Source organism: Procambarus clarkii, chromosome 85 (assembly GCF_040958095.1).
Source record: "Procambarus clarkii isolate CNS0578487 chromosome 85, FALCON_Pclarkii_2.0, whole genome shotgun sequence".
Classification (NCBI taxonomy): Eukaryota; Metazoa; Arthropoda; class Malacostraca; order Decapoda; family Cambaridae; genus Procambarus; species Procambarus clarkii.
In genome coordinates this window covers 16,510,773-16,530,266 of record NC_091234.1, presented here as the reverse complement: position 1 = coordinate 16,530,266, position 19,494 = coordinate 16,510,773, and the positions used below count along the sequence as shown (strand labels likewise).

General features: G+C 41.5%; 1 protein-coding gene and 1 long non-coding RNA gene across 2 annotated transcripts; one reads left to right on the top strand and one right to left on the bottom strand.

The window, feature by feature from the left end:
- The first annotated feature begins 7,892 nt into the window (after positions 1–7,892).
- LOC123746723 (2-oxo-4-hydroxy-4-carboxy-5-ureidoimidazoline decarboxylase) lies at positions 7,893–12,139 on the top strand. The gene is made up of 3 exons (XM_045728456.2): positions 7,893–8,199; positions 9,192–9,345; positions 10,419–12,139. Exons 1-3 carry the CDS (start codon positions 7,908–7,910, stop codon positions 10,615–10,617), a joined length of 645 nt encoding a protein of 214 aa, XP_045584412.1. The 5' UTR covers positions 7,893–7,907; the 3' UTR covers positions 10,618–12,139.
- Positions 12,140–14,578: 2,439 nt separating this feature from the next.
- LOC123746725 (uncharacterized) lies at positions 14,579–19,443 on the bottom strand. Its single transcript, XR_006771544.2, has 3 exons — positions 18,491–19,443; positions 17,091–17,240; positions 14,579–15,142 (listed from the first exon to the last, which is right to left on the bottom strand). It is a non-coding gene; the product is annotated as an uncharacterized lncRNA (long non-coding RNA).
- Positions 19,444–19,494: the final 51 nt, after the last annotated feature.

Below are 19,494 nucleotides of genomic sequence, written 5' to 3'. Positions count from 1 at the left end.
ACTTGGGTATAATAATTAATAATTCATTGTGTTGGGGGTGGGACAGGTAGCCAGTGTGTATTCATTCACATTAGGCTTGTATCGAGGTTTTTCCCATCCCCCCACTGACACCGCCTAAGATGGATAACTCCACAACAAGCTAACTAACTTCTACTTACTGCTAGGTGAAGAGATGCATTAGGTAAAAGGAAATGTGCCCAACCGTTTTTGACCTACCCGGGATTATACGGATTATTATTGTTTTGTTGAGCGTATATCCGGTATGGCGGCTATGGGGGAACGGATAACATCATGCTTCACCTAAATTAATCTCTGCTCGCATTGTGTTTTTCTCTGTCACTTTCTGTTTTTTTCTCTCTGTCGTTTTCTGCCGCTCGTCTACTGTCATCCCTGTACAGTCTTCTGACTGACCCTGTCGTATTTTTGTCAACTTTTGTTTCCGTCTGTGATATTTTTTGTCGGTAATTCTGTAAATTTCTGTCTTCCAGTTTCGTATTCTTTCTCCTCCGGTCATCTTCTGTCTCTGTTTGTTACTATCTTTCTCCTCCCCCCCCCCTGTCGCCTTTTATCTCCTCTTTTAGTCTTCTGTCTCAAACTGTCACCTGTCTTCCCTGGCTGAATGTTGTTCATTCCCTCTTTCCGTTTCCCTATTTCCTCCTTTGCATTTTCCTTCCATCTTGTGTTGTGGTCGTCCGTCTCCTTTCGAATTCTGTCTGCACCTGTCACCTTCTGTCTCCCCCTCCTGTCATATTCTGTCTCCCTCATCCTTCGTATACAGCCTCGGATCTCATCAAACATACTGTCGTGGGCAGCCTAGCATGAGTCGGACGAGGCACCGACTGACTGGTTGATTAATGTTCAGTTTGGGAAGGATGGCCGCGGTGAGATGGAGTGAGAAAGGTGAGGGATATGGAGGGAGGGAGAGAAGAAGGGAATCTGCTAGGGAGTTAGGGAAGGAATCCTTACCAAGTTGTTTAAGGCTCGGTCGTATCTACATTTAAAACTACTAGCGTTTGCTTGCATCAATTAGTTTTTTTGCGTATTTCATTAGTTCACTATTCTGAGTGATAAAAGTATTTCTACTCTCTTTGATTCATTATTGTTCTTAGTTTCCATCTGTGTTGTGCTAATTTAGTATTTCCTTGTATCTCATACCTCTCAGCTCGTTGGCTAGTCTGATGGTGTGTCACTGAACTTTCTCCAGTCTCGTTGTGTTCTTATTGATATACGGATTGGTTCCAGTACTGATCCTTGTGGGACGCCACTCGTCTCTCCTCTCACTAGTCTCTTGTGGGAGACTGTGTTGAAGGCTTTCCGAAAGTCCCAAAATATACGATCTACCCACCTTTCTATGTCATCTTTATCTGTCACGCGATCATATAAGTTGGTGAAGCAGGTTTTGTCATCCCTGAACCCATGCTGGAGTTTCGTTATAAAAGACCCTCTCCAAAAGTTAAAAAAAGTGTATAGTTGTATCTACCACCCTACATGTATTATAAGTATGGGACGCTGGCCTGTAGTTTAATGCATCTTGTCTGTTTTTTTTGGGTATTAGCATTACAATGGCTTTCTTCTATCTGGTAGTGCGTTAGCTACCAGTGACTTGTTATATATTTCTTAGTAAGCGGGTGAGCACAGGGTTTCCACTCCTCGAATTAATTATCCCACGGTGAGATCCTGTCTTGTTCCACCTCCATAGCCGGGTCCTGCTCCAGCAATTGGCTACTTCCTCTTTGATTGCCTCAAAGTCCTCCATTGCTGTTTAGTTTGATTCTATATCCCCCTCAGCTCAGCAACTTCTCTTTTCTCAGTGAATGAGTCCTCTCCTATCCTCAGTCTCATCGCTTACTGCTTAACTGTTTTTCCTCTTGCCAAATGTGGCGTATAAATTGGATTGGGTCTTTTTCTGCAATGTCATTTTTCAAATTGTATTTCCGCTTCTCTTCTCACTCTGAGGTACTCATTCCTGGCGCTCTGGTACCCTTCTCTGCTCTGTGTTGATCTTTTGTTACTGAAATTTGTCCATATCCTTGCATCCTAACACCAGTACTTCTTACATCCTAACACCCTTAGTTAGACCATGGGTCAGTAGTCCTGTACTGCCTTTCATTTGGAGAGACAAATTTGTCAACTGCTTCTGAAAATATTTCAGTTTCCAGCTTTTTCTGTCCAACCCATTGTGACTAGGGGGTAGAGCGACCGCCTCGCTTCTTGCAGGGTCAGCACTCGATCCTCGATGGTTCTCCCATCCCAGTTCCTTTTCTCATGATTCTCCCAAGTCATACATAGTCATATTATCTTAGAGCTTTAGTCTGATAATTACCTTAACTCCGTCTTCTTGTATTCAGTATATTCCGCCTTTCTAGTATGTGAAGTGTTATTGAAAAACTAGCAAAAAGTTGTTAATCCATGTTTAAACACTTTAGAATTTGTTCAAGACGGGTTTCCCGATCATATCAAGCTTTATGAAATGCTTAATTGCTTGTTTGCCTCACAAGCGACTATATACACATGACAAGTGGTATACGAGGCTTTTCCTCTTCAATTTAGCTGCTGTATGTTACAAAAACGCTGTATCTGTTTACATAAGGACACGAATGTTCCCTCCCTCACCTTGACTGTGACGAATAGATAGGAGGGGTTATCTGATGGCCAGCTCAAAAAACTGGCTGATTAATTGCTTCCCCATTTCCCAATTAACATCAGCGATAACAACATTTATCATGATTCGAACATTCTTTGTGTTTCTTCCTGATGGCTGAGATTAGTATTTTCTTTGGTACTGTGTGTGTGTGTGTGTGTGTGTGTGTGTGTGTGTGTGTGTGTGTGTGTGTGTGTGTGTGTGTGTGTGTGTGTGTGTGTGTGTGTGTGTGTTTACCTATCAGTGTCTACGATGATATGAGGTTTAGCTCCTTATGCCCGCCTCCTGGTCTTGCTGTACCTGTTCCATTTTGATATGCAAATTCATTGTCGAATCTGAAAAGTTGTGGATGGAGGTGGCCTGCACAGCCTCTTAGTGCATTTCACGTGTCCATCCGTACAGGGTTCGAGTACTTCCTTACAATCCTTCGACCCGTTTATGTTTCCAGCTTCCACTTGTGCATTAGTGTGTGTGGGAAGCAGTCACAGGCACAAACAACCACCCGCTGCACAATATCAACCACCACACATCAAGCAACCACCAAACAGGAAAAGGAATATGTGGGAAGATATCAGAGAGAGCTGGACTTCAGAAGATCCTGAGGTGGCTCAGTGGATCACACGCCCAAGTAGGGATCCACAGATGAGAACGTAGTTGATCGGCTTGTGAAGCTATAACGTAGATATAGAGAGTCCGCAGGTCATAAAAGGGTTTGAGAAAGAGGGGTAATGAGGCATCAATGGCTAGGAACCACTAACTTACTAACCCCACACGTCCTAACTCCTGATGAGAGGCCGTATACAGCACCACCTAGTGCTTTAAACATTACAATAGCCTCATTCCCCCTTCCTAGAATCTGTGGCATACCCCTCTGAGCGCTGGCTAAACATTAACAGGTTTGTATACACCAACTGTATTTACGTCTGTAACACCAACTGTATGTAACACAAACCCACGAACCTCCCACAAGACCAACCCAACACAAAGCAAACTTACCCAGCTACGTTTGATAAAATAAATATTGCGGATGTCAAGAAAATGAATACATGGCCTGATTGTAACAGATGTGGATACTTCATCGATTGGTCTTGAGCAATAGGTTATTCCTATGTCAACAGAGGGAAGCGAGGGTTCCCGGATCCACACCAATAACAACTGATGAGGCTATGAATTTTGGAATATAAGAACACTTCATTAGGTGTACTGTCCAATCCAGGACAGATCCTGTTTGCACCGGACTGTTCCTATTTTCACTGGGTGGATTCTGTTAATACCCAACCATCTGCACTTGAGAGAAATGGTATTAATAAATTGTCCATAGAACTCGCCTTATTGACGCTAATTGGTAGAATTTTCAAGCTATCCACAAAAAGCCTATTGTCAAACGCTTATTACTCTTTCCTACGTTCAGTAATTTCCAAAGATTCACGATTCTAAATTTTATGTTATGGGTTCTAACTGATGTAGTATTTTCAGTATACAATTTGAAATTTCAGTGTTTATGACTTGTATTCATTTATATATTCCAGTCACATGCTCCGTTTCTCTTCACCAGCTATTCCATCTATCCTAATACTAGCATGCAAGAAGTCTCATATCTATGGATCATCCAATAAAATCATCCAACCCGTCCTCATTCTATGTCCATTCCATCCAGCGATCGACCCCAAAGACGTATTTGTAAATTTTAACATGTTGTTCATTCAAAATAGGAAATTTTCTCAAATATAAATTAATATTATTATATATTAGCCTATTGTGCATATTTAGGCATTGGTTAGATTAGGTGTTTAGGTTCTGTTTGGGCTTATTTGTATTTGTAGTACGTGCGTGATGCATTTACAGTTGTGTGGTTCGAACAAAAGTCCTCAGCGAAGCACTTGTTTGAACGTCATCAGTTGTGCAGCACGTCCTCATAAACAAAGGGCAAAGTCCATTCCAGACAGCTGCCAAACCTCCTGTTTACGAATGAAAAATGGTTTTTAGTTTACAACTAAAAAAATCAATTAAGAAAATACCACACATTTTTAACATTCATAGTAGAGATATTATGTAAAATGTAATACACTGAGAGTATACTTTAAATGTGAACTACATTAGTTTAAAACAAACTCTTGTTTTAAACAAACTCTCGCCTTGAAATCGTTCCAAGGGCTCTACACGCCTCAAGCAGAACACAAGCCCACATACACCAGCTGACACGCTCCTCATCACCCAGCTTCTGACCCTCCAACTGCCCAGAAACGCGATGGTTCGCTACCTGGCTTACCAAAAAATACCGTCACTTGATGTATCATATTTCATCGAGAAGGTAGAAAAAAAACAAAAAAATAAATTATTCCAGCGAGTGGGTCGCTTGACCGCATCATGTGTCGTCTGCATCTCGGTTTTCTGTCGTTTATATCGTGCTTTCATTTGTCTCCTTCAGCTCCTGGAGACTGGCTGTCTCTCGGTAGCTACGGACGCGCCTTCCAGCGTCTCATTTTGTACGTTGTGGTCTGTGTCGGATGTTTTTGTTGTTCCTTTGATCCAGCTACTCGGAACAAAAAGTTGCAAGTAGCACGGGCTATGGTGATCCCGTAATGGACTTACTTGCCACAGGAGAGGGGGCTGTAACTGGTTGTAACTCTGTCGGAATTATTGATGTGGTATATAGCATCACTGTTCCACATGTGGAACTGTGTTGAAGACCTTGCTGAGGTCCGGATATACAACAACATATTCACTATTGTTGTCAACTGCTTCGAGCATGCTTGAATAAAAATATAGTAAATTTGTGAGACAGGAATGAGTCTTTTTAATCCCATAATAGGAGTCTCTTATCAACATGTATTTCTTATATATTGTGTAATTATTGCAACAAGTTCAAGTTCTTGAATTTATATATTGTGTAATTATTGCATCAAGTTCAAGTTCTTGAACTTATATACTATGTAATTATTGCATTACGTTCTTGATCAAGTTCAACCTAATTGTTCGGTAGTTCACAGCAGTAGTTTATCCGTCTTCGTGAATATTTGGACCACGTTAGCTACCCTCCAGGCACTAGGATGACCTAGCTAACTCAGCAGTAATTCATAATCCTAGCATATCAGTATGCACCACAAAGTGTGATTACCTTGCAACCACAGCTGCCAGACCAGCTTTATAAAATACCAATAGTCAATTTACATTACATCAACAACAGTAAGGTTGTGAGGCATGAACTTCTAGTATATCCATATTAGGCGTATGCAAATGAATTTTGTCAACAACATTTGTAAGTGATTTTGCTGGAATTATTTCAAATATCCTACCATATATGGATGTGAAGCTGGTTGGATAGTAGTTTATAGCTTCTATTTCCCCCTAACCACCCAGTCCTTTTTGAAAATATGTCCTTTCGAGCAGTACATCGCATTTTGATGTATAACTCCCCCTAAGGCTAAAAACTGATGTACTGAAAAGGACAGTGGCTTGCAAAATTGACGTGGTGCCTCATTTCCTATTCGTGGGTCGTCAGTTAGGTTAAGTTCGGCCAATTTTGCATCAGTTTAGTGACATTATGATCGCTGGAGAAGACGGGCTGAAACAAAATACACAAAACAACACGTTGGTGACCATGAGCCGGTCGGCCGAGCGGACAGCACGCTGTACTTGTGATCCTGTGGTCCTGGGTTCGATCCCAGGCGCCGGCGAGAAACAATGGGCAGAGTTTCTTTCACCAGCTGTTACCTAGCAGTAAAATAGGTACCTGGGAGTTAGACAGCTGCTACGCGCTGCTTCCTGGGGGTGGAGGCCTGGTCGAGGACCGGGCCGCGGGGACACTAAAGCCCTGAAATCATCTCAAGATAACCTCAAGATGCTGCAGAGACCATTCGAGTTATTTTATTTAAAACAAAAATACTGTTATTGGGTAGTAAAGCTATTTATTATTTCAAAAACCAAAACCAAATGTTTATTCAGGTAAAGTACATACATACAAGGTGAGATACAAACATCGATGGATTTATTGATAGAGCTAGTACATACAAAGCCTAAAGCCACTATTACGCAAGCGTTTCGGGCAGAAACTGGGTAGAATTTCGGGCAGAAATTTATTGCAATCTCTTAACGCTTAATTCCCCTGTTCAAGCTACAGCGTCTGGTGCCTCCAGATGACGTCTGATACAAATCGTTATTCAGGTTCAATGTAGCGCAGTGGCCTACACTGTCGGCCCACAATCCTTGATTCGATACCAGGGCGGAACAGAGACGATTGGCCGCGTTACCTTTCACCTGACGCTCTGTTCAGTAACTTTTGTTTATTAAGACCCTCATGTTTACTATATTGTAGAGAGTAAATATGTACAGTTGATGATGCAGTTATCATCGTGTATTCTATTTTCTCAAGTACTGTACATTCAAATGACATAGTACACAAGCAGGAATATAATAGTCACTCACAAAATTATTGTACTGTTTTCTTTTATTCCAGCTTTTCAAAGGACGGATAATTTAGATGGTAAACTCGTTTATTTTGAATTCTTCATTTGGAAGAATTCTGTATGAATTCGTAAAAAGTTGCCAAAATTGTTCGTAAAAGTTGCCTCGTATCTGTTGTGTGTTATTAGTGTTTTATGGAATCTCTGGAAAGTTTAAGTAGCTGCTACTTATTATTAATATAGTTACTACAAAACTGTATTTCAGTACTGCTGACGTACGAGTTACAAGGTGGTTATGTACCACGCTGTTCCTACCTGCTGTACCACCAGACTGGACTTGGTACAGCAGTAGTCGCTGACTGTAGTGTGTACCCAGGTATGATGACATCGTTTTTCTTTGTAATTTTACATGAATTTACACACACACTTCCAGCTCCCTCTCTCGCTCACACTAAACTCCTAGCGAATGAACTTTTGCAATTTTGCCAGTCCTCTTTATAGTCATTTGACGTATCTCGTGGACTAAATCTTTGAAAGAGAGGTGAATGAACTTACATTACACACAGAAATCACAATAGCGTGATGCATCAAATGAACAAATCCACAAGAGACATTAGAAGGAACGTTTTCAGTGTCAGAGTAGTTAGTAAATGGAATGCATTAGGAAGTGATGTGGTGGAGGCTGACTCCATACACAGTTTCAAATGTAGATATGATAGAGCCCAGTAGGCTCAAGAATCTGTACATCAGTTGATTGACGGTTGAGAGACGGGACCAAAGAGTCAGAGCTCAACCCCCGCAAACACAACTAGGTTAGTACAAGGGCCGTGACGAGGGTTCGAACCTACGTCTAAAAGGATCCCATGCAGACGCGCCTTAATCCACAAATCCTTGTGGATTTGTTCAAGAGGAGATTGAAGGCAAGAGATGGCGCTAGTGAGGCGGCTGGCGTCTTAAGTGGCCTTGAGACGTCTCCAGTCATGCAGGTGTCACAGGTGAACCAAATGCCCTATGAAGACTTCATTGAGGTGTTCGGCAATGTGATTGAGCACTCTTCCCTGTGTGCTGCGGCTGTGTGGAAATATAGACCTTTCAGGGACGTGAGACACTTGCATGAGGAGATCTGCGGGTTTGTTGATGAACTTCCTGTAGCAGGTGAGAGATAACTGTTGCTTAGATGCTGGTTATGATATACTTAAGTGAATTTTGCTCTTCTAAAGGATGTATTTGAAAGGAAAAGCAACTCGGAATGACAATGGTTATTCATAATATCAGTAGGATGTATGTTGGTATTAAATACAGGTGAGAAAGGTATGAGGATAATTTGAATATGCTTTACTGGAGTCAGGGTTAAAGGAATGCGCCGCTAGAAAGCGGCTCTGATTGGCTGCTACTGATGACGTAGTTTCACCCATATCCTGATTGGCTGGCACTGATGACGTAGTCTCACCTATACCGTGATTGGCTGGCACTGATGACGTAGTCTCACCCTACAATCACCTATACCGTGATTGGCTTCTTTTGATAGTGTCGTCACACTCATACCGTGATTGGTTGATGCTAATGACGTCACATTATCCATTCTTTTAATGGAGGATGATTTTAGTAATAAATTAAAAAAATAGTCACCTAAAATCATTATAAATGTAATACAGCTGTATCATTGTTTACAGCGCACATGACTGATTTCGTAACTATGGTAGACACACTACGGCAGATTTTGTAATTGTTTTCAGCGTGTCACTAACGACCGTTGCATCTGAATCAATTCGTAATAGTATTGACCTGTAGCCTAGTTTATGTCTAGATTATCTTGCCACGGAAATGTAACTGAAGGTGGCAGCTAACAAGAAAATATTTAACATTTAAGTATGGACAAACTTTGAAAATGTCTTTAAAATTTTGACCTTTTCTATTGGCTGCACACACACACACACACACACAATGTGTGTGTGTGTGAGACCATCACAGAGATGGTTTCTCAATGCCATTCTGTTGTAAATAATGTGTAATAGTGCAAATTTAATCAACTAGCATATTGCTGGGTATATATAAATATTTCGCGAACCTTAACATATACCAGGTAATTTATATAAACTCCTTAATATATATTTATCGAATTACCGGTACATAAATGTTTATTTCAGGCCGTGAGGGCATCCTGCGCCTCCACCCGGATCTGGCCGGCCAGATGGCCAGGGAGGACCAGCTAACGCTGGAGTCTCTGAAGGAGCAGGAGGCTGCAGGAATGAGCGATCTCACGCTGGAAGAGAGTGTCAGCCTGGCTTCCATGAACCGGAGGTAGGTACACGTATCTGTCTTCCATGAACCGGAGGTAGGTACACGTATCTGTCTTCCAGGAACCGGAGGTAGGTACACGTATCTGTCTTCCATGTACAGTCAGGTGTCGTTGATGATCTGGTAGCTGCTATCTGTAAGTCGCTCTGAGATGACCATACTCATGTTATACTGTTCGATAGCGCGTTCACGGTCTGGTAGCTCCTCTCGAAAAGTCGCTTTAAGATGAAAATACACATGTTTTGTAAAGAAAGAGTCTTATTTATTCAGATTCACGCTTGTGTGTACAGACACACACACACGCCTGCCCCACATACACCCCCTCACCGTCCTACCAACACCCAAAACCGTTCCTATCTTTCCATCTCGAGAAAGATAACTGAGACAATCATTAGTGATCTTGAGGGAGCAGCAGATAACGAGAATGGCAAGAACACAGAGAGAGAAGCGAGCAAAACACCATTGACAGCCACAAAGAATGTGAAATGTGAGGACACCAGTATAGAGGAAGCTCCTGGATACACTAATGTCATGGATACCATAACAATGGGAGGAGAGAAAGTAATGGTAGCTGTACCTTACAGTCCCTAAATGAGCAACAGAGAGAGGCTCACTAGGCTTCAAACATACCATAACATATATCCTAGAGGCTACAACAATAGCCTAACATATATCCTAGAGGCTACAACAATAAAACACAGCTTGAGTATAAATTAGTCTTGGGAGACTTCAGTCATGGTAATATAGACTAGGAAACGATGATATCGGGAAAGGTAAAAGTGCAGTAAAAGGCAAAATAGTAAAAAAAATTGTTTTGTTATGAACTTTGTGCTCAGCAAGAGTAGGCTTGTCCAGTCAGTTCAAGGAAATGGAACATTTACCAGATATTCAGTAGCCTGTATGGTTTGTATTTCTGCCTCCGCCGGGAATCGAACCTGGACAAATTGAACTACTCGTTCTGTGCATTATGCACTAGGCCACAGACATACATGCATGCTTGAACATACAGAAGGTATATTACTGACGGTAAAGTATTGAGCATACATAACAATGTCCTCTCGGCCTTGTTCCGACAGTTACCGGGAGAAGTTCGGCTTCCCTTTCGTGATCTGCGCCCGGAGGAACAAGAAGGAAGCCATCCTGGAGGGCATCAGGACACGCCTCAACAACTCAGTCGAGGCGGAGGTGGAGAAGGGCATCACGGAGGTGAAGAAGATCTGCTATCTGCGCCTTCTGGACCTGGTGGAGCACGAAGGAGTGGAGAGCAGACTGTGATGGTCCTGTTGAACAGTCTGCTGATTGAGACGCCGTCAATCTCAGCAGCATACTTCGAATTTAGACCACGGGCGTCACCTACAACTTCATTACTTTGTAAGAAGTAGATATGGCTTCAGGTTTTGTAGGTCGGCGTTCGATTCCCGCTGGTCCCAGTGGTTGGGCACTTTTCCTTCCCTCCGTGCTATCCCAGCTCCTTGTCCTCATATCACTTAGTCACTTTCTCTTTATATGTTTCTCCTTCCTTTGTAACAATTTTATATTGCGGTAGAAGGAAATTTAACACACATATATATATAAAAGCTGGGATATGAGGCCGGAGTGAAAGAACCATGTTCATCCACATCGGGGATCGAACGCCGACCACCAAGAAGCGAGACCATTGCTATACTCATCAGTCCAATTAGACGTGTTCTTAAAAAGAAGAGTTCAAGCACAAAGTCAATCTTACTTCATTGGTTTATAATCTATCATCTTCTGGAGGGTTATTAAGGCCACCACAATAGCTTACCGAATTACCCTTAATATCTCTCGGTTATGAGCCGAAAACGTAGACCACTGTGCTACAGGCGGAAGCAGCAGAATTAGCCCATGGAAAGCAACTCCAATGGACATGATCAACCTCCGCTTGTAACAATGCAGGAGTTCCAAGTGTGTTGAGTTACCCGGTTATCAGTCCGTCAATCAGCCAGTCTGTTCTCTAGTTTAGCTACAACGTACAAAATTCAATGTCTTAACCTAACCGGAAACGCACGAAGCCTAGCAACCCACCTAACCAAATGGTACAAAGAAAACGTAGGATTTCTGTGAATGCTACTTCTCATAATACATTGCATTTGGTAGGTTGGTTGCCATGACGTGCCATAAGGTTTAAGTAAGGTCTACTTTGATTTATTTTTTCTCAATTTTTTTTTGGTGCAACATTTTTTGGCTTCTTTGCAACCTTTTATGGTTTGTTTGCAACATTTTTCCCCTTAAAGGTGCAATCTTTTTCGCTTTATTTGCAACTTTCTATTTTAAACGTATATTCTATGCTTTGCAACATTTTCTCTTAATAAGCATTAAATAAAACTAATATTAAAGTCTAGGATAAAGAGACAATGGCTTGTTACAACAACTTTATTATTAAAGCCTAAATAGGGGTAATAAAAGTAATGACCATAGATAAACGACAGAGCACAATCCAATTATTTCTGCTCAAGGATTGAGTGATGACCTCATGGTTGTTAAATACATATTATATATTGTATGCATACAATAATACAATACAGTAGATAACAGCATTTCATAATTGGCGCCATCTATGTTATTGTGGATTCACAATTTTATATTGTTGATATATATAATGTAGCTCCTGCACTTCTTTCTTTGTTGTTCTTAGTGTCCGAGTCATTGAAGTTGGAATTAATATTAAAGCTTTGATTTATTTTTAATGTCATTATATTACGAGTACAAAGATAGTTGTATTGCAGATGTTAAAGTAATTGTTTGTTTTATTCTATTAAATTAACTTTGGCTTCGTTGTCTTTACTCTTATTTCTCCATATTCACATTGCAGTTTTATGCAGGTTTTTCTTTGTTATGATATATATATATATATATATATATATATATATATATATATATATATATATATATATATATATATATATATATATATATATATATAACTGAAAACTCACACCCCAGAAGTGACTCGAACCCATACTCCCAGAAGCAACGCAACTGGTATGTACAAGACGCCTTAATCCACTTGACCATCACGACCGGACATAATGAGGTGATAGCCTAAGCTATTAAGGATGAGGTGATTTGGATAAAATGAATAAAATGAATAAAATGAAAATGAATGAAGAATGAGGTGATTTGGTAAAATGCTATGCCCAAGATTACTATCCGAGTGCCGGCGGTGGGGTGGTTCAAATAGCTTAGGCTATCACCTCATTATGTCCGGTCGTGATGGTCAAGTGGATTAAGGCGTCTTGTACATACCAGTTGCGTTGCTTCTGGGAGTATGGGTTCGAGTCACTTCTGGGGTGTGAGTTTTCAGTTGCATATTGTCCTGGGGACCATTCAGGCTTGTTCGCATATATATATATATATATATATATATATATATATATATATATATATATATATATATATATATATATATATAACCAAAGAACTCTTCTCATGAAGGATTTGAACCTTAGCTTAGTGCATCAAACACACTTGCATATCCAGTAGTTACTTACATGACGTCAAGTCAGGTTTCCTAGGAACAGGGGTAAGCATTAGGTATTGAGTACTGTAACCTCCTTGTTACAGTACTCAATACCCATGGCAGAAGATACTTAGAAAAATGGTACAAGAGAGAACAACTACCGCAGAAGCAAACAACCCTTCCCACAAAACTCTATTACAAATCCACTATGAGTTCACAGTATAAAATAAAAGAAAGATTAACCAAAAATAAAATTTCAAATGGAGTGAAACCGTCAGCACCAGACCAAAAATTCGACTGCATTATCCACTTACTACCAAACAAAAAAGAACTGCTGATTTAAAACTCAAGAACAGCCCCAATAAACAATACAATCCTCTCCAAAAGAAGCAAATATGGTATACCAATTTACATGTCCCAGTGAAGGATGTCATCCTTGATATACCTATATTGGTATGACCACCACAAAGCTTTCGAGAAAACTGACCCGCCATCTACAAGTTGGCGCCCCACAGAAGCCATATGAAAAGTAAACATAACACAACACTCACTAGGAACATGCTGGTAAATAATATACAAATCCTGGAATTTACCACTGACCAAAGGAGATTACAAGTCCTGGAAGCTCTACTTATAAGAGAAAAAGACCCAACTTAAATATGCAATTTTAGGACCTGACTTCCTTGCAGACACTGAGACCCAGCTCTCACCAACCATCACCGGATATATATATATATATATATATATATATATATATATATATATATATATATATATATATATATATATATATATATATATATATATAACTGAAAACTCACACCCCAGAAGTGACTCGAACCCATACTCCCAGAAGCAACGCAACTGGTATGTACAAGACGCCTTAATCCACTTGACCATCACGACCGGACATAATGAGGTGATAGCCGAGGCTATATGAACCACCCCACCGCCGGCACTCGGATAGTTATCTTGGGCATAGCATTTTACCAAATCACCTCATTTTTTGGGGCACACGTGAGGAACACAAATGCGAACAAGCCTGAATGGTCCCCAGGACATATGCAACTGAAAACTCACACCCCAGAAGTGACTCGAACCCATACTCCCAGAAGCAACGCAACTGGTATGTACAAGACGCCTTAATCCACTTGACCATCACGACCGGACATAAAGAGGTGATAGCCGAGGCTATATGAACCACCCCACCGCCGGCACTCGGATAGTTATCTTGGGCATAGCATTTTACCAAATCACCTCATTCTTTGGGGCACACGTGAGGAACACAAATGCGAACAAGCCTGAATGGTCCCCAGGACATATGCAACTGAAAACTCACACCCCAGAAGTGACTCGAACCCATACTCCCAGAAGCAACGCAACTGGTATGTACAAGACGCCTTAATCCACTTGACCATCACGACCGGACATAATGAGGTGATAGCCGAGGCTATATGAACCACCCCACCGCCGGCACTCGGATAGTTATCTTGGGCATAGCATTTTACCAAATCACCTCATTCTTTGGGGCACACGTGAGGAACACAAATGGATTAAGGCGTCTTGTACATACCAGTTGCGTTGCTTCTGGGAGTATGGGTTCGAGTCACTTCTGGGGTGTGAGTTTTCAGTTGCATATGTCCTGGGGACCATTCAGGCTTGTTCGCATATATATATATATATATATATATATATATATATATATATATATATATATATATATATATATATATATATATATATACTCTACTTTTATTTTGAAACATAAGTGCGTATAAACTCACCCTAATTCGTTTCTATTATGTATCAATTTGAAAAGATCTGGAGCAAAATAGTATAGCAAAATTAATCCTCCTACTCTCACCGTGTTGAAAATCATGTCCCTCTTGAAGGTTTCCTGGAACGCCAACAGCCAAGTATCGAAAGAAGTGATCGGTATAATTTGCCGGTTGACCTCTAACCCTCTGCCGCCTGTCACACCTGAGAGGTCAAGGGTCTTCCAGTTAGACTGGTCAATAGTCGCGGGCCGGACTGCAGAAGATTTTGAAGGGTATCTTGTTAAGAAAACTCTATATATTTGCATGACCAGCGTTTCTAGCAGCCACAGGGTGACCCCGGCTGACCTCAGGGATGGGGCTGTCTCCTGCCCCAGTACAGGCGGAGGATGCTTCGACGTCTGTGGGTGAGAAGCACCTACATGTTGCTTCTCAAGTGTCTGTGATTCCTTGGGTGCTGTGTGGTCTCTCTGGGCGAGCATCCACATTTCCGGGTTCCGTAGTCGGCCGTTGCCCATCATTAGACCACCTTCCACAGCAATTCCTGAAGAAAAACCACAAGATTACAGAGAACAGTTAACGGCAGCCGTCGTCATCGTGTTCATTCTGAAACAATAATTTTTCCTCTAAATAAATACATTCGAGCACCATTTTAATTACTAAGGGGTCTGGAATGAAAAAAGACGATAATTGCTGATTATTGGATATAACTCGAATGACACTCATTACCCAATTTAGATCATTAGTTATACCAACCTAAATCCTGCCGCTGAACCTACCAGTAATTTACGTAATTGCTTTAGAATCTTAAAGCTAAAAACGCATTCTAATTTCTCCTTCAGCATTGTCCCCAGTGCGGTAGCCTAGCGGCCACCTTCTATACTAGGCTATCTCCCAGTGTTTGTTGCGCCTGGAACTGTACTACGCTATCTTCCAGTGTTTGTTGTGCCTGGAACTGTACTACGCTATCTTCCAGTGTTTGTTGCGCCTGGAACTATACGTCTAAGACTCACCAGAGTCTTATACGCAAACTCAAGAGAAAAATATTGCGAGTTTGCGCAAACGCAGGCTGCTCAGTGGAGCGCGAGCAATTTGCTGCTAGCGTAGTGTATTACCGTTACTTCCGGCCAGTCACGCTCGTGTCACCGCTACTTGACAGGGAGCTTAAAAGACATGCTACCTGTTCCTGAAGCTGAGCATCACATATTTAATAACGGAAAGTCTAATGACCCAGCACTCATAACAACGGTACGATTCATGACTCAACATTCTTAGCAACGGTACGTCTAATTATGACCAACCATTTTTAACAACGGCAACGACTATATATAACTCCTGACCCAATACTATATACCGGTATGACTGATGACCTAACATCAGTCGATACTGGAACTTGTCACTTTAGAAGTCTGTAACTTATGATCTCTTTTCTGGTCTTATGCTTAGTAGTTGGAAGAAGAGAACATATACAATTGCACTTTTGGCATTATCATGGCTAATGCAATGCAATTTATTATAAACAAAATTTGATATTTTTCAATACAGAAGAAAACACTATTGAAATATTATCACAAATATTCGTAATGACCTACTAGGTACTGAAGTATTTTTCACCTTGGAGTTCGGAGTTCATTGTGAACTCGAGGTCACTACACGCAAAGCAGCAATCACGACCGTCTGCGTAAGGACTGGTAATGACAGATTGATTGATTGATAAAGACTAAGCCACCCAAGAGGTGGCACGGGCATGAATAGCCCGTAATGGTAATGACACATCACTTTGCCATCAAATATTACCTCATCGTCTTCCGGCTCGTAACTTCTACAACAAGTGTGTGGTGATTCCGTTAACCCCATTACGTCCACAAAGACTTAACAAGGGATAATTACTAGTTGGAAGGGGCAAGAATGAAGCGCGAGTCATCCTGATAGCCGTCACCATAAGTGCAGTGAGAAGAGGCGCAACGCAACTGAGTATTGAAGGCAGGAAATCAAGCAATGACAAAAATCTTCTGTTCTGTCAGCCTGCTGTTATCATCGTCACAGGGGAGAGTGTAGTCCAGAGAAGTTCTTGCCAGTTATAAATACTTATATTGTGCAAAATAAGGAGAGAAAAACAACAAAATAATACACGATAATTATATGTAATAGGGTCTAGCATATGCATACTAATGTATGTTTTGTTTTCACTTTACGTCTGCCTGAGTATGTAAAATCGTACTTAGTTAAACGCCTCAGACCCATTGTAAGTGTAAGATTAACTTTGGATAGATAAATTGTCAACTTCCTTTATAAGTAAAGAACCTCATATCCTAGCTCTTATCACATCTTTAACGTCTTATAGTCTGTCCTCATTCCTTCCAAATGTTATAAATATATTAGATCAACGTTTTCTCTTCCTAATTATTTTACCTTATAGGCCCACCATGAACCCCTCCCTCCCCCCCCACACATACACCCCTAGCAGCACTGAAGCAACCAGTGTGACCTACCAGGAAGGAGCATCAGCGTCGGCAGAAGAAACAGACGCAGCAGGATGACCTGGATGATAGGTAACATGGCTGTGGGAGGCACCTATCGGCCTTGTTGAGGTTGTTCCTAGTACGGTTCCGCCTCTGTCAGCTACCACGATCGCTTCCTCTCTGGAAACACAAAGTTATGATATATTTGTTGTGATTTATTTGATTTATCTCCCAGTACTGTATGTCTTCCATAAAGATCAATGTGAAGTTGTTCCTCGTTATGTAGGAATCAGAGCATGTCAGAAATGACCAAACAATTTGCAGGCAATTGGTCAGAGACGATCTCGATAAGCCTCTCAGGATTCCTGTCCAAATCTACGGGAAACAACGTACGCACAGTATGTGGTTTCCCGCAGAGAACACAGTACCGTTAGAGTACTTTAGGCCAGCTGGTCGCAGCTCCTGCCCGCGTCATGTAAGGTCAGCAATTCGTGGTAAAGTTACATTGTATATACAAATCTAGTTTCATAAGATTTGTTTATTTAATGGAAGGAATACGAAGGCAGATCGTCATCTACGAAGCTTTAAAGAGCAGCAGGTGAGTGAACCCACCGGCCCTAGTATCTGTCGAGTGGGTGAGTGAACCATCACAGTAGTCTGAGAGTGAGTGAATCCAGTCTGAGTAGCCTGTGAGTGGGTGAGTGAGCCCACCAGACGTTACAACTATAATATTACTCATTACAAACTTAATACCAGTCACTGCAAACCAGATACAAGTCACTGCAAACCATATACCAGTCATTACAAATAACATCAGTCAATACAAACCAGATACCTCCACAAACCACACAGCCTAGTGTCGGGTTCACAGGTAATTCGCAAGATACCTTTCTCCTGGCTTCTGAAGGCAACACTTTCAGTGATAACTGTCGTCATATACATATAATTTGACCACCGTCAACCTTCCGTATTTGGAGGGTTGACGGTGGAGGCGGAAGGGTCCGGAAAGTTAGAATTCCGCCTCGAGATGTGACGAGAGTAGCGAGGCTTACCCAGTGAGCTCGCGCTACTAGCCTAACCTTCATTTGCCCGAAACGCTGTGCGTATTAGTGGCTTTAGGTATTGTATGTACTAGCTCTATGTATAAATCCAACATTATGTTTGTAACTCTTCATCTATGTATGTACTTTTACCTGAATAAAAAATGGAATTTAGCTAGGGCTTCACAGTGCCCTCATCATGAGACTGGCTTTAACTGCACTCTAATTCGGTGTGATTTTGCACTGAACAATATTTCCAAACGCAGTGAAGCCAGCGATTTACCTTATTTTTCCATTTATCACATCGTGATACATCATTATTATGTAAAGCAAAAAAATTGGCTGTGTCAGATATCAAGAAACTCGTATAATTTTCGTTTAAAATATTACTGTCACTGTGAACCATGGAGCCGCGAGGAGTATGTAGAGGTGCGGGTGGCGGCGAACGCCAGCAGCAGCAGCGTCGGGAGAACCTCCGTCCTCTCAGCTCTTGGCTGGGAAACTGTCTCCAGGAACTTCAGGAAGTCGACCCTGGTTCAAACCCCACGCCTCCTTCCCACCAGAAGTACGCACACGGAAACTCCGCCGTCAAATACACACAGGTTCACATGGAGGTACCTTACACAGTTTGGACATTCAGAATTGAACGCAGACCCTGCACCGACCAGCAAGCAAATGGATGGGAGACAGAATACAAAAATCATCCCAGAACTAAGTTAATTATCATACTAAGAACAGTGGAGGGCATAAGGACTAACATACAAGAGTTCTTACAGTCTTGTAAAGTCACTAGCGCGCATAGCGTTTCGGGCAGATCCTTTATCTTAATTTTCCCAGGAATACGACTCTCCAAATCGTTTACATTCACTGCTGGGGTAAACAGAGGCTACAGTTAAGGATTAGCGCTCAGTCAATCCTTTCCCGGCCAGGATACGAAGCCCGGTATAAGCGCCGGGCGAGCGTTTTACCACTGCGCTATAAGGACATTCTCACTTCAAGCCGAACATGACCAGGTTGATTTTTTTTCGAGATAAAATATTGAACAAGTTGGAGGATATTACTCCAGACCACTTCGTTCTAGGGTTCAATGTAACATATACAAGGAGCAACAGCTTCAAGCTCAACAAGCTTCAATGTAGGACAGAAAACAGATCCTTTCACCCGCAAGGAAATAAATCCCGTGGAACAGCCTACTTGCCAAAGTCGTAATAAAACGGAGACAATACTTCAGCTTAAAAATAAGCAATAAAAATTACTCAGGAATAATGGGGAGACCTTTAACAATCGATCGGCTTCCTGTCGCGGCCACTAGAAATGATGATTCCTCAAGAAACTACAAGAATCATAAAACAAATCAGTTACCCTTCACACTAAGCCTTCCACGGGATAAAAAC